The sequence below is a fragment of the Ptiloglossa arizonensis genome, chromosome 10 (assembly GCF_051014685.1).
Source record: "Ptiloglossa arizonensis isolate GNS036 chromosome 10, iyPtiAriz1_principal, whole genome shotgun sequence".
Classification (NCBI taxonomy): Eukaryota; Metazoa; Arthropoda; class Insecta; order Hymenoptera; family Colletidae; genus Ptiloglossa; species Ptiloglossa arizonensis.
In genome coordinates, this window is record NC_135057.1 from 16324570 (window position 1) to 16349767 (window position 25198).

Consider the following 25198-nt stretch of genomic DNA (forward strand, 5'->3'; position numbering starts at 1 on the left):
AAACGTTGGGTAGCGAGGCCCGTGCCGCGCCGTCTCGTTGAAAAGGCTTCGATTCTCGGGATTTCCGTGAGAAAAGTAAACTTCGATTTAACTTCCCAGCTTGTTCGTCGGGAACGCGAAAAGAGGAAAGTTTATCGCGCCACGGCCTTGGGGACCGAGCAACCGGGTCCAAAGACAACATCCAACAATATCGATATCCACTCTACCAGAATAAAGCGAACAGCCGTGACGCGAATAGTGACACGGCTATTTGTGGATGCGCGAGGCGCGTGTGTACGCGAGGAAACCAGCGAAAGCGTTTCGCGAGACACGAGACACGCGCGCGCGAACGAAACTTAACCGAGAAATCGACGCCCAACCGCGATACTTTTCCAACGAGGTGAGTTTCCCGATCGGAAATCTCGCAAAATTTCCCTCGATTTCTCGGCTCTCGTTCCGAGTTGCTGGCTCGCCGTACGAATAAACGATAGAGAGCCGGATTTCGATGGAAGACGAATAGCCGTACCGTGAAACGTAAAGTAATATTAATCGAATCCGCTCTTAAATCACGCCTCTCGTCGACGATTCGTTGAATTATGGCTGCCTCGCGCCGGAATTAAGGTCGAATTAACGTTCGACCGGACTTGGTCGTTCGCGATAACACGCGTTCCCGATAACGGATCAATAACGCGAAGATAGATAGTCCGGCAGCTCGAGTGACGGACCACTGCGATTCGAACGTCGCCGATTCCGTACACGTGTTTCCTCGTGATAAGAGGACCGAAAGTGAAATACGAATCTCGCTCACCCTCTGAGCCTTTCGCTTGTCGGCCCGCTGATTCTGGTGATATATTCGGCTGAAATTACTGACGATAACAGGCACCGGTAAAGCGATCACAAGGACACCGCTAAGGGAACATACGCCCCCCACGATTTTTCCCGCGATCGTTTTCGGAACCATGTCACCGTATCTGAAACAGAAAGAAACGGCAAACGGTTAGCGCTCGGTGAAACATCGACCGAATTAACGGTCGATTGGTAATTGTCGGGAAATTAGCGGGCACGTTTAAGGTTTCGATCGATCGGTGCGAGCACACACGCGGAACGAGTTTTCGTACAATACGCGCCTCGAAAGTTACACGAGGAGAAACGTTTCCGTTTCGTTGTTGGCTCGCAAAGCGCGGTCCGACTACGAACGATCTGCATCCCCTCGGGACTTTTCCTCGTCCGTGGTACCTTGCTCGCTTTGCGACACCGTCTCGACTCGACGTCCATACGTCCCCGCGATCCACCGGACGTTTATTATTTGCAACGATCTTTCGCACGAGCGTTGTTCGACTCGTTCGAAAAGGTTTCTTCCTGCGAGCCGGATGACCAAACGAATTCGCGAATTCGAGTCAAAATCGAATAAAATTTGTCTCGATGTCTCTCCTGTCCTTCCTATCGTCCCGATCGTTCTCCTGGAATCGTTTAATCGAGAAACCCTGTACAATCTTTGGCACAACTTTCGCATAATTTCATGGTTGTTTCACAGCCGCGATTTATGCGACAATTTGCATCGTAAATTCTCGCGCCAGCGAGAAGAAGAAAAAACGAACGGAGAAGGAACGAAATTTAACGAGTACGAGTAAAGAAAACGTTGGTGCGTTCGCGCGAGGGAGCACAAGCAACGGCTTCGTTCGAACGAAACACTTTCAATTTCTTCCGCGGATCTCGCCGAGCGCGTAAAGAAAAAAGAGAACGAGGCGAACGACAAGGGAAATCCACGACATCCCGCGAAAATTACGAGCGTCTCTTCTTCTCGTCGAGCGATAAAACTTTGCACGGCTCTACGCGTCGCGAAACCTGGTCGCGCGTATTCGACGATGTTTTTCGCGAGTTTATAGATACCGTGGATTCAGCTTGGCGAGCTTCGCGGTCTCTTCGGTGAGAACGTTCGCGCGATCTGCCGCGCGAAATCGACGCGAGCCCTCGATATCAGAAAATACTAAAAATAGTGGTAAATCGCGGTCGAGATCCACTTTCGTGTATTTTAAAATTCCAGGTTGAGAGCATTGCGTCGATGTGCACCTTCGTTGTGTGGAAATCAGCTATTACACCCGATACAAGGTTTCCGTGAACGCGAGTACTTACACCGCAAACGTCACGACCACTTGATGCGGGTTGGAACGCGATGTCTGACCGTGACGCCTTATTCCACTGAAAGTGAAAACCAGGCTCGTTCGGGCAGTCGAAACCTACCGCGCAGGTGAATCGCGATTATATCGAAAGTAGCGATCGTTGCGTAAACGGTGAAACGAAAAAATGATCGAGTTTCGGAACCGAACGTCGAACGAAACGTTCGCGCGTGTAATATTCGCGCGCAGATGCGGGAGAAAAGAAAAACTGGCACACGATGCTATTTTCATACGACGACGCGTGTGAAAGAAAGACGAAAACATGCAACGGGGAAGATGGAGACACGCGTCAACTCCCGGTGACGATATCGAATTATTTAGGATGCAAACCGGTCGAGATTTACTCGCGACCGTTGAAACTGGGACGAAACGCAATTCGGATGCGCCGCGTAGATGAAAATTAATTCGGCGCGTTCCCGATAGAATCGAAACGAATTAAAAGCTAACCGTGATAAAACGGCGATAAAGCCGAAAAATTATTGCCGCCGTTTCGACGCTATTGGACGAAATTAGCTCCGCGAGAAGCAGAAACTTTGTCAGAAATATACGCCGCTTCGATGAAACTCTAACGATAAAAATTAACACCGTCCACGGTCCTAAATCGAATTTATTTCCATTCGACGGAACCGTTACGCGCGCATCGTGGAAAACAATTTTCCTCGATTCGTGGCTACACGGACGCGTCGAGTATTTCCCGAAGCGAGTATAAAAATGGTAAAAATACTACGTTGTTTGTTACATCGAGAGCAACCTCCGCGAACGGTCGGAAAACCAAAAAGCTATCGTCCGAGGAATACGGTCAATGTCATCGACGCGGCTGGAACGAACAATCGGAGAACGTACGTTTCCCGGTCGGAAATAACGAGAAACGGGTATGCTTTCTCAATGTGTTGGTTCAAATGGTTCGCAAAATTACACGGGCCATTTTCCAACGGAAGATACAATCGAGCGTATCGCTCGCCGTCAGGTGTTCGCGTTCCCAGAGAACAACGCTGCTCATTCATATTTCCGAAACAGAGACGGCTGGCAAAACGCGGGATAACGCGGCCGTTATATTCGACCAGAGAATCCTTTATTCGAGTTAACCGTTCTAATCGTTCCGCTCGTTTCTAGTTCGCGCGACGTTTCTCATCGACACCGGCGTCCCGTGCTAACGAGATTCGCGTTATCGGAGCAATGTTTCATCGATACGTCGGCCAAGATTTTTCGAAGAACGTCGCGTCCGCTTTACTCGTAGGGAACAATCGCGCGAGCAACCTTTCAAACAACGGAGTGGCTTTCGACTAAATAAAACCGCGGGGGAAAATTTCCACTGTCAAAGTTCGCAAATTTATTGGCGTTCGGCGAACGGCACGCCGTGACAGATGCAATCGACAGTTGCGGAGCGCGGCTCGTTCGAGCGAGAGATCAAAAGAAACGTTCCATGGTGGCTGGAAAGAAAGAAAAATAAACCGATCGGCGAATAGAACGAGCGTAATGGGATCGCGGTCCACGAGCGTGGCTCGAGTTTCTCCGGTTGTACGCGTAATTTTATGGTGGACGTGCCAGCGGTGGTCGAAATAGAAACATATCGCAGGGAAAAGCGAAAATTCCCACTGGACTTTCCCCTTTTTACCGGACGAACAAAACACGTGTAAATACCGGAACCCTGGGGAGTATGGATTTTTTACGATACACCGAATGTCCTGTCGGCGAAAATTCTCCGATTTTTTTTTTGTTGAGAAGAAACGACCGCAAATTGTAAAAGAACATCGTCGTTAAAAGTGAAAATAACTCGGTTGCTTTCGATCGGTAGGAAATTTTCAAGTTCGAGTTTTTGAAAGTTCGGTCTGTTTTTCGAAAACAGCGTTGGCTTATTTTTAAACCCTAAGTTTTATTCGCGCACTGTTCGGACGCTTCGAGGGAAGCTGCGGAAAGGAGTTCCTCGTATTCGACGATTGCAGCATCGGTATGCAGGGTGTTCCGTAAAATTGTTCAACGGTCGTTTCGAGGGAGGTTTGTAACGTTTCCCCGGACCCGCGAAGAAAGAAACAACGGCTGTCGAGTTCTCCCCTAATTTGTACGTTTGACGGTTCGGTACTCTGGTGTTTCCCCGACCGGTCAGCCCACCGACTCCTTCGTTCGCTCGCAAAGTGTTGGTAACGAGCCGCTGCGGCGGTGGCGGCGGCGGCGGCGGCGGCGGCGGTAGCGGCGACGGTACCGGTGGCTGCCAATTAGCGCACACGTTTCTCTTTTTAATAATGCAGCGGCCTACATATGCGGCCTGCACGTTGCCCCGGCTCTAATTACGTGGAAACCGCCGGCCACTAATGCGTGCCGGTGCAAACACGTTACGACCACGGGAATCCGCGCTTACCACCCCCGTCGCGAGCTCAGTTTCAATGATTCCTCGCCCCTTGCCCGTTTCACCTTTCCTACCGCCCCCGTCTCGATGAATAGCAGCTCCGGGACTCGACCGCGTCGATAAAGCTCTAACACCCTTTGTGACTTTCTTCCTCTTTTTCCCGCCGTTGAGGACGGTGACGCTTACGAAGCGAATTCGAAGCGATATCGCGATATTTACCGCGAGACCGTTCCGCCTCCAAAAAAGAAGAAACGCGTATCGAGAACCCACTTCGGTCTCGAGTACCGGTCGATCGATATTGCCAAAATTTCACGGTTTACTTTACGCACGCGGTCGTTAACGCGTCGACCTACGCAGACCCGGAACACCGCGCGTATTTATTCGCGTATCCTGTTTCCTGGCGTGTTTCTACGATCGGTCGCGAACCACGGAGATCTCTCAACGTAACCGAGGCCTGTCGCATTTTCAATAAAAAGAAAAACATATTTTACCGACTGGAAGTGTATTTACAATGGGAAAGATTCAGCGGAGATTGCGTTGTAAACACATTCGACGATAACGATGCGAAGACGATTCGATATTGCGCGTCGCCGCGTGTAAATAATAACAAATGTCTGCTCGAGAAACGAAGATTGTGTTCCGCAGTGGGTAATCGATATTCCGAGAGTTTCGAACGATAATACGAACGCCACCGATCGTGTTCAATGTCGAAAAGGACAGGCGACGATATATACCCGCGCGCGAGTCTTTGCATCGACACGCGCCGCGCAGGAATGCTATTTGTTCTGCCCACGCCGCGAGGATCTTTTACGCGCGCGGTCCGTAGCCCGCAAATATTTCGAAAAGAAGATTTCGTTCGAGCTGGTGCTCCCGACCAGACAGCGTGGAAAAATCCGTACGGCGACGAACGCGTTAAACGCCGCGAATCTTTCGACAGAAATATGGGTTAATTGGAGATCGCGAGAGCGTAGGATCGCCGAGCGGGGAAATGTTCGGCGCGGCTAGGAAAATCCAGATCCGGGTCGACGTGTTCCAACGATGTATTCCGAATTAGTTGACGGCACGCCGGCATCCGGATCCCGCGGGACGGAACGAAACGACGACGCGCACGTCCCGGAAGGACCCACCAAACTGCGACATAATTCGATAAAGCGGGCAGGGGGCTCGTGAGCGACCACCATCGAGGATTGGCCCTCTGGCGATGTTCCATATTACGCTCGCGACGAACCTTCCCTTTCGAACGACTACTTGGGAAATAACGATCGTTCCAGCGCGCAAAAACAAACGGACTCGAGTTATGCCTCCTACACCGACGTCTGTCCAAAATTATGATTCTTTTCTTTTCGATTTTTTCGCGATCGAAGAAAGGAGAATCGAGGATTCGTTCGGGCAGCGATTCGAATCGTTTTTCCCGCCGGTGCGGAATCCGAGCGGATCTCCCGCGTCTCGTCGATTTCGAACCCTTGCCGCGGATCCACGAAAATTGAAACGCGCGAGATCCCCTCGTTTTACGCAATCCCGCGTTCAAGTCGATACCAAGTTTCTTCGGAAGCTTCTTGGACACTTTTTAATAGGTTCAAAGCCGCGTGAAAGACCACGGGAACCAGAAACTACTTCGATCGTTAAAAAAAACTTCAATTACTCGGAGGAAGTACTCGGCGAGAACGATGAATTTTTTATAACGTCATTTTCTTCTTTTCGTGGATCAGGGGGAAGCTCGAGAACCGTGTAAAAACTGTATCTAAGAAAACCGTTGACGACGAAAGCGTATAGTCGACGACGGTCGCGAAAAATATATCGTCCAACGCCATCTGCTTTCGCGCGATCGCGTAAAAAAGAAAGAATGGCACGTGTTTATGGAAATAAGCATTCGACGATCGCGAAAATAATTGCTCCGCGTTATCCTCGTGGTTTTTATCGACGGACAAAAATAGAGGATCGTTGGTGTTCGACGAAGCCGCTCGTAGCAGGAACAAAAAGCGTCGAAAGTTCTCTCCGAGCGAATCGTATCGAACGTTGGTTAAACTCGTTCGGTCCTCGATCGTCGATCTTTGTCCCGTTGCACGCTTGTCCATTTCCGAAGCGACGAAAATTTCGAAAGCTCGGAAATAATTAGTTAGTAAACCGTGTCGCGTTCGTTCCCGCGACTAACGGAATAAGAAAAAGTTGGACGGGGTGGGTTAGGTCTGGGACCCCGAGCCGATTTCTTCGCGGTGGAAACGAACGAGAGGAGAAAACTACTTTTCCACGCCGACGAATCCGATCGTTCCATTTTCCAGCAGGCAACTACTCCCCACCGGAACTTCGACCCCACGGAAAAGTCTTGGTACCTTCTTTGCTTCGCGTTTCCCTGAGAACCGCAAAGTTCCGGGCCCGGGGAATCCCGGAACCTCGAGTAACTCGATGAATATCGGAAAAACGAAAACGCCTCTCGATAAAAGAAGCCCCGACGTTCGACCGTCGGTTCAAATTTTCATTCGCCTACCCGGTGGTCGAGGCCGGCTCCGTTTCTTGCCTATCCTCTTTCGAGAGGATCTCGAGCTGTCTCTCGTCGCGAACAGGAGGGAAATAAAAATTCCTCGCGTTCGAGAGAAAACTTTAGGACCTCGAGCGTCGAGCGTCGAACGTCGAACGATTATGAGGAAAAAATTTCCGAGAGATCGCTCCGATGAAAATTGAACCGATCCGGCACCTTGCGAAGAACGCCCGTTTCTATTATTGAAAACCGATCGGAACGTTTTCAAATCCGATTAGTTTCAACGAAGACAATGTTCCCAAGGGATTATTCCCGACACGAGTACATCGTACGTTGGTGTAGTTTCACCGGGGTGCATTAAAATCCATCGTGAAAACGACTCGACGAACTTTGGAAAGACGATCGCGTCGAGTAATTCGCTTAAAACGAGCTCGAGTGGCGCGACTCGGTGAAGTTTCGGAACGTTCGCACGAAATACCGCGGGTGACACATTTTCCTTCAATTTCTGTCGATACGAATCTCCTCGAAGAATACGCGTCGCTAGCTATTTCGAGACTCGAACCGAAACGAACGAGAGGGTTCGCGAGATCCACGCGAGATCCACGCGAGATCCACGCGAGATCCAAACGGAGAAGAAATTGCTTCGGACGAGTAGCGCGTAGTTGAAAGGGGGCCGCGTATGGAGCATTACTCGGATCATTTTTATCGTTGGTAGCTTTAGCGACTACGTTAACCGGTTAAGTGGACTTTACCAGACCCTATCCACCAATTTATCTCGGTACTTTCTCGACTTAATCCGTACCGATCGTTCCTCCCACCTCCGCCGACGCCCCGTCTCGCCGTAATAAAGACGCGATTATTATTAGTTTCGACGCGGCCTCGGATTACCACCGTTTCTCCGTGCATAAATAAAGTTTCGTTGTTATCGAGGAATGTCCGGAAGCGGACGTTAAAATACGCGTTGCTTGCATATCGCAGCGAGAGCGGCGTCGGTAGCCCGAGGGGAGAAAAGACAATTTTTCCTCCGGAACGGAGGGAGGAGCATCGAAAGCTAAGTAACGGGCTCACCGTCGCTGGATAGCGGCCATTGTGACCAATTCCAGGGACACGGGGCCGAAAACAGGAATCGTCCAAGTGACCATGAGACCCTTTTTACGACTGTTCTTTACGCGACACTAAAAGCGCTTCAAACTTTTTACGATTCGACTACTCCGATTCCGAGCGTGTGTTTGCACCCAACCATTCGTCCAGGAAGCGACGCAGACTGCGTCCCACGATTGGCCGTTTCGTTAACTTTAACGCGGTATACCTTGCTGCAGTAATAATAGAAACACGGCTGGCAATGTACGTCGCTGTATCTCAATGTGTTGCACCGCGGTACCGTGTAGCTCGATATTTTACGAGTCGAGTAAATTATCACCGTTAATTGGGTCGCGTCCTTCCTTGAAAAACAAGTTACGGCCCGATTCGCGAACGTCCTACCGAGTGATTCATTCCGCCGCAAAGGATACCCACGAGTTTCCTTTCCCCTTGGTAGACTCGTCGTTCGTTAAACGATCGTCACCGACGACAGCCTCGAGTAAACAACACCGAAGGACCGTTCTCTCGATTTCAGACTTTACGGACATCTCGTACAGTTATTTCGTCCAAATTGCCGAACAATAGATATTATTCTTGGGAAGAAGGCTCGTCGAGGCTGCTCGATCGGAGCGGAACGATTGATCGCTCTTTTTATCTTCTGGTCTCGTTACCTTCTAACCGAACGTTCATTGATCCCCGATAATCTGTTTAGTTCCGCCCTACTTTGTTTCGCTCGTTCTCGTTAATGAGAGTACATCGAAGGAGAACGCTGTGAAAACTCTTTTGATCCAAACTCTCGCGCCGACCGGAATCTTCCGATAACGATACGATGAACTTGGTCCTCGAACAAAGAAACCTCTCGACGAGACTAAATATTGAAAATTCCGGACTCGTGTTCCGGAACACGAATCGCAGAGAACACCGAACAAACGTGAAACGCGTCGCGCGTTCTGGTGTGTGCTTTCGTCGCATCTCGATCGTACTTGGTGTAAACTCGATAGGCTCGGCGCGAACGTAATCGTTGCAAAGACGGTCGAATTGAACGCTTTCTATTTTCGTCGGTGTATCAAAAATTAGTGCAGGGTGTAAAGCGAGTCCCCGAGTTCAAGGAGAACGTTCCGTCCGTGGGATGGAGACGCGTTTCACGTTCGAAAGTGGTAGCCGGGACACGCGACCGCTGCGAGTTTAGAATCTAGCGAGAACGGTACGGATTAGAGGATCTATCTTTAGAGAAGCACGCCTTGACGGTCGCCGCGAATACTTGCCGCTTAAACGCGCGTTAAGCTTGCCTAAAAGCCGATCCCGTCGATGAAACGCCAATCGTAAATAATCCGCTCCGGCCGACTAATCGAACCGCTGCTCGATAATTACCGAGCCGCACGGAAATAAAAACCGTGTAAAAATAGACGCTTTCGTAGAGAAATGATTACGCTCGAGGTATTCGATTCGACTTTTTGCATCGTTCCGCTGCGACGCTTCTCGAGTTCTTCTGCAACGGTTTCTTACAATGGCTAAATTCGTCAAACGATTTTCAACCTGTTTGGCGTCGTTCGAAGCGACAAATTTTCCCAAAGAAAGTCCCTCGGCGATCGCGGAACACTTCTAATTAAGTTCCTTTATTACGGGCAACAGCGACGAAACGATGGAAAAAATCGACAACGATTTTTCCACTATCTGGTCTTCCATTCGTTTTTCTTTTTTTTCTTCTTATTAGACTCGAATGCGGCCGTGGTAACGAGGATCGAATCTAATGGATTCGAATTTTGTTCCAATGGGCGAGAGGAAAAGAGCATCCGTGCGGGGAAGGAGGGGGTTAGGGGTTAGGGGTAGAGGGGAAGGGGCTGGTAAAAATCGATCGTAAACCAAGTGTTTGCTCCTCGTTGTCGTCCACCGGGCGCGTTTGATAATGCAACGCTCGATAAAAATGGAGTCTGGATTGCTCTCCTCGAGCTTTGTTTGCGGACAATGTTCATCGTGGAAGCCCGACGAGCGCGTCGCCGGCCCCTTTCATCGGCCGCAAATGGAACAGTCGGTACGTCGACGTAATGAAAGTGTCATAAAATTAAAAGAGCCTCCAATGGAAAACATTTCCTGCGGACATTGTTACGGTGGCGCGTAAATGCAACGTCCAACGGTCTCGATACGGCTACGAAAACGCCTTCGTCGAGCAACCGGGAAATTTCAGACCCGATCGAACGGAAATGTCCTCCTCCTCCTTCTCCTCCTCCGAGAACGACCGAACGAAATAATAATTGTCCTGTTATCGTTCGAGGGTACGGAAGCGTCGTCGCGTGGACATCGAGTTCCGATGGGCAAAATCGAGAGCAGCGACGGAAAAGGTTGACCATCGAGGAGGCGAAGGTTGCGTCGCGCCAACGACGACGACGATGTTAACGACCGCGAGCGGAGAAAACGCACTAAAGATAACGGAAAGTACAAGTTCGTTGGATGAAAAACGAACGACAAGCTTCAAGAACGCGTCGTATCCAGAGTTACGCACGGGACGGATTTAAATACGGAACAGCGCGGCTCGAGTTTCCTTTTTCGATCGCGCGAGTTAGACCGCGCAAGGATACTCCCCGCGACGCTTTCCCACTTATTTTAGCAATCGTGACGTTACGTTAGTCGCGCTAACACCGCGGCTCTTATTTTTCGAGCTCCCGGTAGGCGTCGAAGCCGGTCTGCCACCGGGATGCAACGTGCTATTAAAAGACAGGAACACTCGGTTTCCAGATTCGCCGCGGACAGTTAGCGCGCGTTCGTCTGAAAATAAAACGCATTCGAGAGCTTCTCACCCTGAGCGGTGAGAACGCGTGTCGGGCTGGTAATCGCCGTGACAAAGACGAAGCCACGAACGGACACGGCGAAATCGATCAGGAAGACAACCAAGAGGAGGAAATCGGTGACAAAAACGAACGACGTGCCGGGACGGGGGAGGGCCCGTTGGAAGACAAACAAGAGACGACCGAAATAGAGACTCGGTCTCGTTTCGCTGTAAAATATCGCTCAAACCGCATATCCAATTTGTAGCCGACAAATTTCGGTGAAGGGTAAAATGAAACACGCTCCGAAGAAGCGCGAACCGCGAATAATCCGATAATCCTCGGCAATACGTGTAACGAATCCGGTGCGATGGTAACTTTATCGAAGCGTTCGGTTTTTTAACGAGTCGCGTTTCGCGACGATGAAAAATACTCGTTGGCTTGAACGCGCGGGGAACAAACGAAGCAACCGCGAGGAGATACACGATACGCGTGGGGTGTGCGCCCTGTTTCACCGGATCTGGAGAGATTTCTCGCGCGAGTGAAAAGAATCGGCGGGAACTGATCGAAACGATGAACTCCCTCGCGATTAAAAACCGAGAGGGCCGAAGAGCTGAAAGCAATTCAGAGGAACGGATGCGAATAGAAGCGGAGAAACTGTTTGACGAGGTCACGAGGCATTCGACGCGAGAGAAAAGTTGATTCTGGGTGACATCTTTAACGAGGCGCACGCGTACTGTGCGCGTACAAGCCAGCCAACCGCGCACGAGTTTTCTCGGTTCTGTCGTTTCGTCCGTTTGCTCGGCTACGACCTTACGAATCGAGTCTCGACGATCAACGATTCTTCCACCGGCGTGTCGACGCGAAACGGACCTTCGTTAACGTACCCCTCGCACGAGTTCGACGAACCGAGTGAAATCCACATCGAGCGAATCGTTCGATACCTTGAAAGGGTATAATCGTAATATCGTTTGGAACGGGTCTCCAATTTTTCGTGGAAGAAATTTCACGCGGTGAACAGAATTCGACGAAAAATACAGCGAGCCCGACGATCGATTAATTTTCCGTCGATTCGACGCGGTGAAATTCCGAATATAATTGCGGAGCCGAGGAACTAGAAGGCGAGACCTAATCAGCCGCGCTTCACTCGGCACAATGAGTGAAAATCGTGGGAAGCGCGCGGCTAGATAATTTCACGAATAGATTAGGAATAATTGGGGGCTGCGCGTGGTGATCATCCGACGGACCAGGGTTTCGTGCGATTCGCCGCGAGCGCAGCTTCGTCCCATTATAACCGGCATCGTACGAACTTCGCGATTAATCGGATAATACTCCCGACTAACCCGGGAGAGGCGACTTCCTTGCCGACGAGGACGACCCGCCTACCACGGACAATGTTTCCCTCCTCGCGGACACCGCTCGATTCTTATCCCTCGATGGATATCCGATCGAGGAAAGGAGAAATACGCGCGCAACACCCGTTAGGAACGCTACCTTTCCAAAGAGAATTCTACCAACGATTCGAGCAATTACAGGATCGATCACCCTCCCGACTAAATTTCAAAAGCACCGATATTCTCGTACCCTCGAGTTTCCTCTCCGAGTCATTTCCAGATTCGAGTTTGCGATCCGAGATGGCCACGTTCGTCCGACGGATCGGGACAAACTTGTCTTTGGCCGGGTTTCTGGGAAAAGAAACAAGACCGTGATCGATATAAACGGACTCGCGAGAAACTCGGCGTAACCCTTCGACGAGGTGACCGATAAATAACGAACGAAGACTACGATCGTCGTTGAAACTTACCTATTTGGGTCACTCGTGACGAAGTGGTCGCAAAGTTAGCCAAAGGGCACGGTAAACAGATCCAACCCGCGACAAAAGGGTTTGAGCGAAAGAATGTTTACACCGCGGCATGCACGATCGATCAGGGAGACGCGGCGATCCATGCAACAGCGATTTCCTCGCGGATAAAGAAAATACGCGCCGATCGGCCGCGATCGCAATGGCTTTATCTCGCCCCTGGCCTGGACTTCTGCAATAAAGGAGGAGGGTTGGACGAAGGGAGCGCTTGCAAGGAGCAGCTGAACCCGTGCTCGCATCTCGTCTTTCTTGCTCGCAGTGGCGCAGCCTTCGTTATTTTTGCCTCCAGTGCAAACCCTATTTATAAGTATCGAGTATTTGTAACTGGATTCCGATGCTCGCAACGATCCCATTAGTGTACACGGACGTAATCCAGCGAGAAGTACAAACACGCCGCGAATGGATCGTACGATTAATTTTGGTAAGAAATATTCCGTCGGAACGGAATAAAATTACAAACACGAACGGAGACGAGAAGTTGATCTCGAACGTTGCCTTTTATCTTTCGTGACAATCGATTCTTATTTTGAGATAAGATCGGTGGACGAATGTTAATAAAGCTACGAAGACGGTGATAAACGAAACGTCTCGCGATATCGTTAACAATTCGTGAGAGAGAAACGAAAAAGGTTTATACGAGCCGGTGAAATAAAGTCAGGGATCGCGTTAACTTTTTTCCGCGAAATTCCCTCCCGTTTAATTTCCCTTTGTCGGCGGGCCGGGATCTTTGCGGTGCTACGCCTTTGTACGGTTAGCAGCCGCTTTAACGACGGTGTAATAACCACGTTCGACGAGCCAGAATGATCACTAAAGGGCGGGAGCTGGTTGGAAAGTTGACGGGGGTTGGGTTTACGTGGTTGAGAATTCAAATGGAATCGTGAAGTCTGGTTCCGTTCTAGCATCGATTAACCCTATTCTCCATACATCTCGCACTCTCTCTCTCTCTCTCTCTCTCTCTGCTTATCTCGCTTCTCTCACCGATTTGCGCGTATCTCTGAATTTCGACGTAACTCCCAGACCTAACCCCTGTCGCATAACTCGTACTCGTATAGATGGGTACACGATGCGTAGTCGCAACAACAGTGACGCAAACTTTTTCGTTGGAAGCTAAACGATACGAAAATCGTAAATGTCGGTCTCGAGGTTATTTCTCGCGCGCGAAGAGGTCTCTTCTACTCCCGGACGAGAAAGTACTTTCTACCGATTACTTTGTACAGGCTACGAGCAAACAGAAATCCTTCCAACGGTGGATTCACCTTCGTCCAAATTGTAACGCAATAAACATCGCTCGTAAGAAGAAACAACGAGGCTATTAAACCATTGCTCGATCGGAGAATTTAATTAACACGATGACTCAGCGAACTTCCGTTCCGCTGGCATATTTAATTAATTACCGTCGAAACTGACGCTCCAGATTTACAGGGCCACTTCTCGGCCCTTCGAAATTGGCCGCTTCTAATTATTGCTCGGCAAGATTGATCGCCGACCGTCCCGTAGCACCGTTTTCGCGCAAAAATACGAAATTTCATCTCCGAACGTTCGAGAGAAAATTACCTGCAGCTTGCGTCACAGGACAGGATTCGTCCAACTACGAAACCCGACTGCGCGTTCGAACTCGTTAGAACTTTGAGAGAACTCGAAGCTGCTGCTAAGGTCACGGGTACTGGGAAGCTTCGATGCTCGTGGGGACTTTTAAACTTGAGAAAATGTTCATTCGCCGTGAACCCGTCGAACTTGCGGATTCCGTCGAATCGATCAAATTGCTCTCCTTTCTTTTCGTACGACTCGCAACGATCGCCTCTGGTTTTCAAAACTCGATTCGTAAGACTCGGATTCTCGTTTCAAAGTCGATAACACCGGCTCGATTAACGCGCTGTCCCTCGAACAGTTTCACGATTCATACGAGATTCTCAACGTACTCTCCGCGGAGTACTTACGAGTAACTGGAAAAAGACGTTAAAAAGTCTCGCGAAAATCTGGAGCGTTAGCGGTGGACACGAAATCCTCGCGAGATCGCCGCGACAGCTCGTTCGGAGCGGTGCAACTGCAATCTTGCGAACGCGTTGGCGAATTCACCGACGATGTTCGAGCTCGGTGGCCCTTGAGGAAATTTATCGTCGCGACGTCCTGCAGACGAAACGGTGGCCCGGCGCCGTTACGTGGCGCGATAAAAAATTGAAAAGAGCTACGCGCCAGACGCGCATAAATTATCGAAGACACGAATCGCGGAGGGATCCCTGTCCAGATACCCGGAGCTTCGAAAATCCTCTTCCTTCGCGAGTCTCGAAACGATCGAACGGATGGATTCACGCGCGTCTCGGTATCGACCGGAAACCTACGTCGAGCGATCAATCACGCGATCGGGAAAACGAAAGTACAATTTCACGCGATCGTTGAACGTTATCTGGAATCACTGTCACGACATCTCGTTAAGTTGTTAAGCGAGAGCACGCAATGCGATTAACTCGCGCGGTTAACCTGGCCGCGATAATTGGTTAAGTTTCGAGTAATTAAGAAGTTCCGCGGAACTGAAATCTCCCGAGCGCCCACCGATTATGCTAACGAATCACTTAAACGCGTCGATCGCTGATTCTCGTTACAACTTCGTCGAAATTTACCAACGAAGGAAAAAAAAAAGAAACGTTCTCTCGATTTCTTCGACGAGTTCCAGGTAAGTTAAAATCGAGATGAAATTACGAAACCGTTGTATCGGAACACCGGGCGCGTTTTCGTAACGAGCCGTTGATCGGAAACCAACAAATTCGCATTGCGGCTGTTAATTTAGCTGCAAGTCGTTTCACGGAGTAACCGATACAACGCCAAATCGCGCAACGAAAACAGAATTAAGCGGGGATTTACGAGGCGTTAAAAGAGATCGCGCGTAATCGGCTATCGTATGACGGGAAATTAAAGCGATACCGGTGTACCGAAATTAAAGCAGCCACGGACTATGAATTTATAACGCGAGGTGGGTATAAATGCCGCGAAAAGTACGCGCGTTTAATTAAATGTAACTTCTGCCGATTCTATGGAGAGGAAAAATCCTGAATTCGTTGCACCTCTTCTTGGCCGGGCGCGGCGAGGCGCTACGCGGCGCGGTCGTGGAAATTAATTAAACGTTTATTGCGCGGATTACGTTTCGCGAGCGCGCGATGCATTCATCGTTCAAGAATCGTAATGAAATTTTAACGGCTAAAAATCAAGATCGTTCGAAGCGACTGGACCGATAAATAAAGTACGTCCCGCGTATGCGACGATTATTTCGCAACGGGATCGTTTACACTCGGAAACGCGGTACTGCCGCGGGTTTTCGATGTTCTCGAGCAAACGTTCTGTAGAGAAATATCGTGAACTTTGAAAACATCTTGTTCCCTTTTCGCGCGACTCCTGCGAAGAATATAGAACGCGTTCGGGCTCCGACGAAGAACGAAGAACGAAGCAACGTTTCCTCTCGTAATTTTAAATGCTTTCCCAGTGATTCGAAAACGTTTTTCTCCGTTCTGAGATTCCCCGATACCGTTTTCGCGGTAACGCGCCAAAAGCATCGGGGTCTCGATTCGAGAATCCCTCCGAATTTCGCGAGATTTCGACTTATAGGCAGAAGCATTGATTCGCATTATAGCTCGGCGTTACGCCGTGGAACTTTCTCCTTTTCTCCTTTACGAGGTCTCTTTGTTCGTGTTCCTTCGGCGTAAAGAGTGGCTGGCACGAGTCCAAGGGTGCGGAAAGGGACTCGAAGAAGAAGAAGAAGAATTCGAAATCGATGGCTGTGTTCCCCGGTCGTGGATAGAAGAACACGCGGCTCTCGCGTTCCACTTTCCATCGTTTCGGTTCTTTGAGACGCGACGCGACGCGACGCGACGCGACGCGACGCGACGCGACGCCCCTGGGACTGTCTTCCACGGTAAAGGATCACGACTCGCAACCTCGTCCGATCGCGAGGCGATCACTCGCGTGTCTCGCTTCGCTTGTTTCCCTCCTTCGTTGGTAAAACGTCTCTGGATTCTTTTCGCTCCGCTCCTCTTCCCAATGACGAAGATGCGATATTTGCGCGGAACGTCGCGAAAACGGATAAAATCTTTGGCTAATTCGAAACGGGGCACCCAACTTGTTGCCAGCGTGAACGAAGCCGGTATTCGAGTATCGGTCGCGCTTGAATTTTCAGTCGGGTATCCAACCGATTCGTATTCCTCCGAAACGCCTATATTAGCTCGAGCTATTTTTGAAACCGCTTCGAATTACTAAACACAGCGCGCCTTGACCGTGTTGCCCGAAAACCTTCAAAAAGTTGACGACCCTCCGGCAACGGCCAGACGTTTTTAAACCGGAGAATTAAATCCATCGTTCGAACCACTTTCCCCGCGACGGGTCTTGAAAGCTTCCATTAAAATATTGTAACGGGCCAAAAATATTAATTACCTCGACGAAAATAAATACCCTTCGAAAGTGGTTCGCTCCAGAAACCGCAAGGTTCGGGGCTCGATATTATAATTTATTCCGATCTTCTTTTGCACCGATTACCCGCGACGAGAAGAAACTGATTGAACCGTAAACCGGTAAAAGAGGCTAACGAGAAAGGGCAATTACGTTCGAGCAAAGCCGGATCGATTCGTGATCGAGTAACCGTTAAATGTCACGTCCAACCGGGGGAAGCATTATTTTTAGCGGATCATCGCTGGCTACGAAAAACCGCGGAATAACAAAAATTAAGGACCGATCGTTTTTCCTTTACTTTTTCATTCCCGGGTCGATCGAACCTCGATTGTTCCCGCGCCGATAAAGCGTACGTACTTGTCGAGCGATCAAGGACCGAATTTAGCGTTTTTCGCGCGGCACGCTTTTACCGGGGATACTACCGACGACCTAGATAACGATACTAGCGCGCTACTAGACGATGAATAAAATTACGGGAGACCTAGCCCGCGAACGAAGCTTGGATCCAACCGTGTCAAAGTTACGGAACACGAGGAAAGACCGTGCATAAAACGAAGGCTGAAATCGAGCCGCGACGAAGCTTTTGGAAAACGACAACGTGCCGTAAATTCGACTCCGTGGACGACACGAACGAGGCATCGAATTCGTTCGCGCGATTCCAACTTTTCGGGTCGGGCTACTCTTCGATCCAAGTTCCCGAGCATCGCGGAGCAACTTCTGCTCGAGGAACGGTAGAATCGGGAGAACGACACGTTGGTATCCCGAAACTGGCTCGAAAGTTCCGAGATTGAGCGTCGACGCGACGTCGAAGAAGCAGAGGAAAACGACGAGGGAAACGAGCGAGTCTTGCGCACTTTCGCCGACTGCGCTGGACGTCCGCTTCCGATTTCCGAGCAGACGCGTTCCACGAGCTGGATCCTGGCCAAGAAGCTTCCGCGTGTCGAAACCGCGGCAAACGGGCGCAGAACGGTGGGGTTAAATCGTCGTCAAAAAAATTAGACTTATTCTCCGCCACTCGCACCAAGATTTACGACCACCGACGACGACACCGCCGGTGCCTGAACATTTTCCCGCCTTTCTACGATCGCTTCTCGATCGCCGAGACGAACCGAATCTCCTCGATGTCGACCGCCCCGAACGACAATTGCATCGGGGAAAAATGTACTCTCTTGGCTCGCGTAAATTTACACGTCGAGCGATACGACAAATACGAGTACGGTTCGTTGAAACGACGGGCCCAATTTTCTGTAAATAATTCGACTGTCGACGTCACGAGGGGAAAGGAAGAGAGCACGGTATCGAGAGCAAGGCGTGGCAATTCCGTAATCGCCGCGAAACGATCGAATTTCTCGAGTTCGTGCACGCTCCGAGAAAAGAAAAATCCTTGGTTAACGATGCAGAACCGATTGTTTAATAGACGAGAAGATCCGAGAATCCGTCCGAGCAAATTGAGCAGACAATTTTCACGATAGGTGAGGAGAGAGGAGTAACAGGGTCGAGAGGGAACGGGAATTTCTGTCAGAAGCAAGCCAGGCCTTTGCACGAAGTTACCGCCATAATCGAGAAAGCCGTGTTGCTAGCGAGCAACTGGGTCATTCCTAACAAAGTGAAGTCGACTTCGAGTCGGGCCGAAAACTTTTCGCCGGTCACCTCTCGGGTACAGACGCTGGAACGCTAGCGCGTATTCCGGACCGGTAATCGTTGAAATAAATATGCTCGATTTCAACCGCGATGTTATCGAATCGTCGAGCGACGCTTCGAGCTCCACGATTGTTCTCCTCTCTGCTCCTTCAACTCGCGAAAGAAACCTCGAGATCCCCGACATCGCGGAAACGATCGTATTTCGCGTCGGTTCGTAAAGATCTCGGTCCGTTCGAACGATCGCTCTCGACGAATAACAACGATCGGTACGAGTATCCTTCCAATTGGTTTCCTGGCCAGCTAAGATCGCGCGAAAAGCCGAAATTCGATACGAGCGACGAACGAAATTGAGAGCGGAGCTTCGTACCTTGTGCCACCGAACGAATCTCTTTCAAGGTCGATACGGATCTATCACTACTGCCCTTTCCGCGATCGGATCGAACGATCGGTTGTTATTTATGTTTCTTTTCCGCGGGATCTGGCCCCGCCCAAACCGGGCTTGTACACAGCCCTGGCCGACCAGATCGATAGAGACATAGATGCCGGAAGGCCATGGAAGATCCTATGGGGGAGAGGACGGCTAGAGCGGAAAAGAGAGGACCACGAGCAATGGAGAAAGCGGAGGATCGTCCCGCAGGGAACTCGAAAGCTGCTGGTTCGTTCTCGATTTAGCCAACGAACCAACAGACGGACGTACGGACGTACGGACGTATGGACGATGCGCGGAGGAGAATCTCTCGTTTTCTTGCGCGTACCCCTCTGCGCAACGACTTACCGCGAAAAATAAAAATAGAAGGAAACGCGTCTCGTGCCCGGAGATCGATCTCTTTTTTTTTTCAACCCCGATACCGGATATCGGGAATTTCCACGCGAGTTATAGCGCGACCGCAAAAGTTTCCTCGTTCGTTGAAACAAACGAGAACGTACCGCGCCGGAAGGCTCTGTCCCTCGTTTGAACTTGAGCCATAAAATCCCGAGATAAAAAGTAATCTAAGCTGTTTTTCGGTGCCATTGGCCACCGTAGCGACTCGACGATGTAGTTACTTTCGAAATCCTGTTGGAAAAATTTCATTTCACTCGGCAAGGAGGATTTCCCGCACGAGAGAGACAGAGAGAGAGAGAGAGAGAGAGACGGAGAGATCGTATTTTAAAGGGGACTCGGATTCTACGATCGAACGGGGGTTACCATCGAAAGTAAATATCGCGGAGAGGAAGAGTCGATGAATCGTTCCGTTCGCTTCAATCGTGCTTCTCCGAGATCTAAATAACCGAGAAATAAATCTTTCGCGGTTAATAAATTTCCTGAATCTCTAACGTTGGACCCGCGAGCAGCCCGGTTCCGACTCCTTTCTCGCTCGAACGCCCTATTTTTTGCCGGTCGCCTCATGAATTACAAATCGTATCTTGTTAACGCCGCTGTCCGACAGAAACGAACGACCTTGTATAGCTGCGAACGGGCACAGTTAACCGAATCATTTTTCGACAAATTACCCCGCTTTTTCACGCGTGAAAAAACAACCACCGCTCGAACTGCCTTCGCGCTCCAATTTCGCTTTAAACAACGAACGAAACCGATCGCTGTCGCGTCGAAGAGCCGTATCGACGACACGATCGGAAAGAACTCTATCGGACTTTGTTTCGTACGCTCGCGCTTTCGCGGTTTCGTTATCCGCTCAGGGGCGATACTCTCGGTTCGCGATTAATACGTCGATTGGTTCCTTAAACGAGGCAATTTTGGTATTTCCTTTCCGGTCAGTTACGACCATACTTAACGTCGGAAACGGAGGTCTTCGTCACGTGAGGAAAGTTTCCTTCGAGAAGTCGAGCAATCCTTGCGTGACTCTAACGGGTTAAGTAAGTAAGCCGAAGGGCGTGGCGTGTCCTGTCGTTCGTGGGGTCGGAAAGGCATAAATCACGCGTTTTCCCTTCGAGACACGGTCCACCCTTCCCGGACGGAGAAATACGATAGACGTTTTACAGAAGGTATTTCGATGAGTGGCAAAAGGAAACCCGAGGGGACGAAAAGGAACCGAACGAGTACACGTAAACGGAAGGAGCGAGATTGGATACCAAGACCTAGGGTAAGCGAGACCAGCCGCCCGCGGTCCTTGGATTCACAGAAATTCGTCACAGAATCTATACGTCCCTCCGGCGTGAACGTCGAAGGAAGAACGAAAATGGAAAACCTACGCCGAGAGAACCAATGGGAGCACGGAACGAGGCTCGATCGTTCTCTCTCTCTCTCTCTGTTTCGAGTATTCGTCTGGTATTAACCTCCCGGGTTTACGTTTTACATGCCGCGAAATTTTCATCCTCGTAAAAACCTATGGTAAGCATTGCTGCGCGAGGAGTCGTGTTCGTAAACGTTGAACGCGTTACGAGCGAACACGCATCGTCGACGAATCAACGAAATCGTGGCGGCGTCGAGACTACGCGATCGAAGCAGCGAGCTCGTTCCAATTCGATGAATCCGTAATTTTATTTCGTAAAATGGAAAGACGGTACGGAAAAGATTTGAAAACTTATCGTTAACCGATTAAACGTACGTTCCGCGGGGAAGAACGCACGATGCGCGGGCAACCCGATCGTCGCGCAGAAAGGAAAAGTAAATCGTCGTTTTCGTTCACGGACGATACCGTCTCGATTAACGATCGATTTTGCAATTAATCGCGCGCGTCTTCCGTCGTTCCGACCCGATTATTCGACGATTCGATAACCGATCGAAACGGTGAACAACCTGTACACGCTTCCGCGGGAATCCAGCGAACGCGCTCAAAGTGGGCGCGGATCTAACCCGAAACGGGGCCGAAACGCTCACGGCAGCCGCTCACCGCGGAGAAAACTCAAACGAAACGAGATCCATCCTTTGAGGAGCCTTTAATTAAGGATCAAACGTAGCCACGAATTAAGTCCGAGGACGCGAGCGATTCGCGTCGAAACGGACGAGATCCGCTCGGTTGGTTCTCATCGACCCGATTCCCGGAATATTTCCCTCGTCAATTTTTCTCGGCGAGCGCAAGAGACGAAGAAAGACAGAGCTTTCGCGCGGAAAGCAATAGCTGGAAAACACACCGTGCCGGTAAACACGGGCACAGCTTCGAGCTTTTATCCTGCAGTCCGCCATCGTCGCCCAGTGTCGTAACGAATCGCTCGCTAAAACGCGGAGATTGGAGCGAGTTGCCTTTCTCATGGGTGTATTATTTCATTAATTTATTTAGCAACGGCTTCGCGCCATTTCTAACATAAATGTATAGTATTACAACACGGGTACGATGCAAACGCTGCGTGCCGCGTAACCTTTGCAACGTTTAATATCGCACACCTAGCATCTTTTTTCCTTCCCTTCGAGATACAATTTTTTAACGAGTCACGAGGAAAGCTTGGAAATCAAACGAACGGGAACGAAATTCCAAAACGATTGATAAATTGATGCGTATTGTTAAATCTGGAATGAAAATAAAAGTAAATTAATTCTGCGTAACTCTCTTGGTTCGAACGAACGATATATTCTACGTGCCCCGTTAATATCGATCACCCGCGAGAATGGCGGGGCGATCGGCCAGTCGGCAGCGATTGCGAACCAAAATTTACATGATTCGAAGCGCTGATGGATTCGTAGCGATTGACTTCCCGCGCACGGCGTTGTAATACATCGATGACAGGGACTCCATTAGCATTTTATTGTAAACTATAGCTGCCTGTTGCATTGATTAGTCACCGGACGTATTTACTCGGGTCGAAGCGCGGGCTGATCGAGCTTCGAGGAATCCGAACATCGTTCTTTGATCTCTCGACGGATATACGATATATGTACATATATTTACGAAAACGCAGCTATAGATGCGGGTTTCGGAGCCCGTGATTGCGAGAACTTTTGCGAAAACGTTGCGACAACCGATCACGTATACCGGCAACGCGATATCGATCAACGAACGCGATCAACTGGCTCCGTTAAATTCCATCGACTTCTAATCCCTTCGATTTATCGATAAGGACGAGTGGCGTAGATTTCGCGTTAACGAAACGTAAGGAAAAATGAAGAAATAATGGCCGCGATTCTCCAGTTTGTTATCCGACGATCCTCTGCGGTGTGGATGTGTGTCGTAATCGGGAACGTAGTGGAGAACGATGGTCGAGCGTCCCCAGGGGTGGCAGTATATTTTTATCATTTTCCAGAAAGGAGCCTGGCCACGAAGCCCCGCCGCGCGGAACGACAGGAAATCGATGGCCAATGAAAGTTCCATTATAAACTCGCACCACCGTCGTCCTACGGCGGAATAATTATAATGAAACATTATTACACGCTCTAAACCGTAAAATAATTGCACCAATACAGAAGAGTTATCGACAACCGTTCTGACGCGTTCGAACTCTTCTTCGAGGAAGTTGCACGCGCCCTGTAAAAATATGAACAACAGAGGAACACAAGTGGGTACGCGATGTTTCCGAATCGTTACGTTAAACTTTATCGTCTCGTGTTCCGATACTCGCCAAGTTTCGAAAGCGTCTTCGAAATTGGGTTCTTTTTTCTTTTTTCGAGCGTAGCTCGAAAAAATTATTCGCCCCACGAGGACGCTGCACACGGTACACGATCCGAACCGACGTTAAAACACTCGAAAACGCCAACCGCGAACGACGAGAAAAGCATTTTTAATTATTTTAATTCCAGTCGCAATAATCGCGATAATGGGTACACATCGTAATCTACCCTTTCTATCCGAGTAATTTTTCTACCCCGTACCTCGTCGCGGCAGTCGGTCGGAGTTCACCGAGGTGCAACATCGAACTACTTTTTTTTAATATTTCCAGAACCAATCCGTGTTTGACGTTCTACCTGTTTCAAGCCTATTACCCAGATTAATGCAACGTCGCTTAGATCCTTGACCGCGGCGAGGCTCGAGCGTTATCAAACGCGCTCTCTCTTTTGTCTTCTCGAAATATTCGGTGTTCGTGGCAACCGTAGTCGAGTCTCGTCAATTATTCTAATTAAAACAGACGCAACAGCGCCACGGTATTATTCGGTTCTTTATTCGTACGAACCACCCTCGAGGGCATCTCTCGTCGCGGAAGCCCATTAAAGTTCGCCAAGTTGCGATGTTCCGCGTGGAATTGGTGAAAACCGGAAAGAGGTGTCTCACTGCACGCTCGTCACCCGCGAAGGAGCTTCTTTCTCGCGAATAACATAAATAGAACCGCGACACAATGGTTGACATTCAGGAACGAATGAACGAACGAACGAACGAACAAACGAAAAACTGTCTCGCGAGAAAGAAAATTTTTAAACTCGACGAGGGAAAAGGGGTGTCGTCGGCTACTCGCCGCGCTTTCGTCGAAAACTCGTTGCGCGTGTGCCTACCGCGACCGATTCCTCGTAATTCGGGTTTATAATGGAAACCTCGTCGCGAAGATCGAAAGAAATTTTATCGACACGGGGGGTAAACGATGGTCGATGAATTTACGTCGCGTTTCGAGATACCGAAAATTACCTTCGCGATGAAAAAATATCGGGCATCCGGACTTTGTTCGGAGAGAAGAGTAGCCTGGCTCTCGAAGAAAAGAGTCACGGCCAGAGAGGTTAACGAAGCAGTTGCTCGAATTACCCTCCGTCGATCGTTATCTCTGGCAGTGTTTCGTCCTCGTTGGATCGTTTGTTACGCGACTTCGTATCCTCGACGAGGCTACAGCCATCGATGTGCACGCACCTATGCCTTCGGTGCGTTTTCATTTCCCCGAACGCGCACGTGATAGTGTTCTCGGTTCGTGCTCGTCGATACGACCGGATCGAAAATGCGAAATTCGTTCGGTTAATCGCGATCTCTGATACGGGGTTCCCCGGCGTTAGTTGCGTAATCTGATCTAAACAGAGGAGAGGGGAGATTACAAATTATTAGCTCGCCGAGCGGGAAATTCCGTTCTCCTCGATGAAACTTTAAAGGCGCGCAACATTTTGGAAAGTTTGCGCGCTCGATTGAAATCCGGCCGATCGCAAGTCTGTATAAATCCTACGAATTGTAATACCGCGAGAGTTTCGATGATCCTGCGGTCGTTCAATTATTCGTCGATCTTCAAAACGGAGCGTATTTTTGAAAAAGAATAATTCGAACGTAATAAAACGTTCCAACGTCCAAAAACTTTTCAACCCCTGAATTTTACAGATTTCTCGTTCCGTGATTCGCAAAAACGATACGATTACCATCCACAAAAAACAAACCCACGATCGAGTCTCGTACTCTACAACGAATTGTCCACTGTTTGCGATCGTTTTTATCCAATCTCGAACCATTAGACCAGTTTAACAACGTCGTCGGCCGTTATTTTCATAAAGCGTCTGAAAATCTCGGTCATCACCGTGGTTCGGGTGAAACTAATCACGAAAACACCTCACGTTGGAGCTGAACAAACCTAATTACCCACCCCCGTGGGAAACGGGCGTCATAACGGCCA

General features: G+C 49.7%; 1 protein-coding gene across 7 annotated transcripts in view; it reads right to left on the bottom strand.

The window, feature by feature from the left end:
- The window catches only part of Shal (potassium voltage-gated channel protein Shal), an 81490-nt gene that overhangs the window by 42416 nt on the left and 13876 nt on the right, over positions 1 to 25198 (bottom strand). For all 7 annotated transcript variants that reach the window (XM_076322333.1, XM_076322332.1, XM_076322339.1 and 4 more), the window contains one exon: positions 788 to 950. In XM_076322333.1, the coding sequence (XP_076178448.1) occupies positions 788 to 950 (163 nt within the window). The remainder of the gene's footprint in view (positions 1 to 787; positions 951 to 25198) is intronic.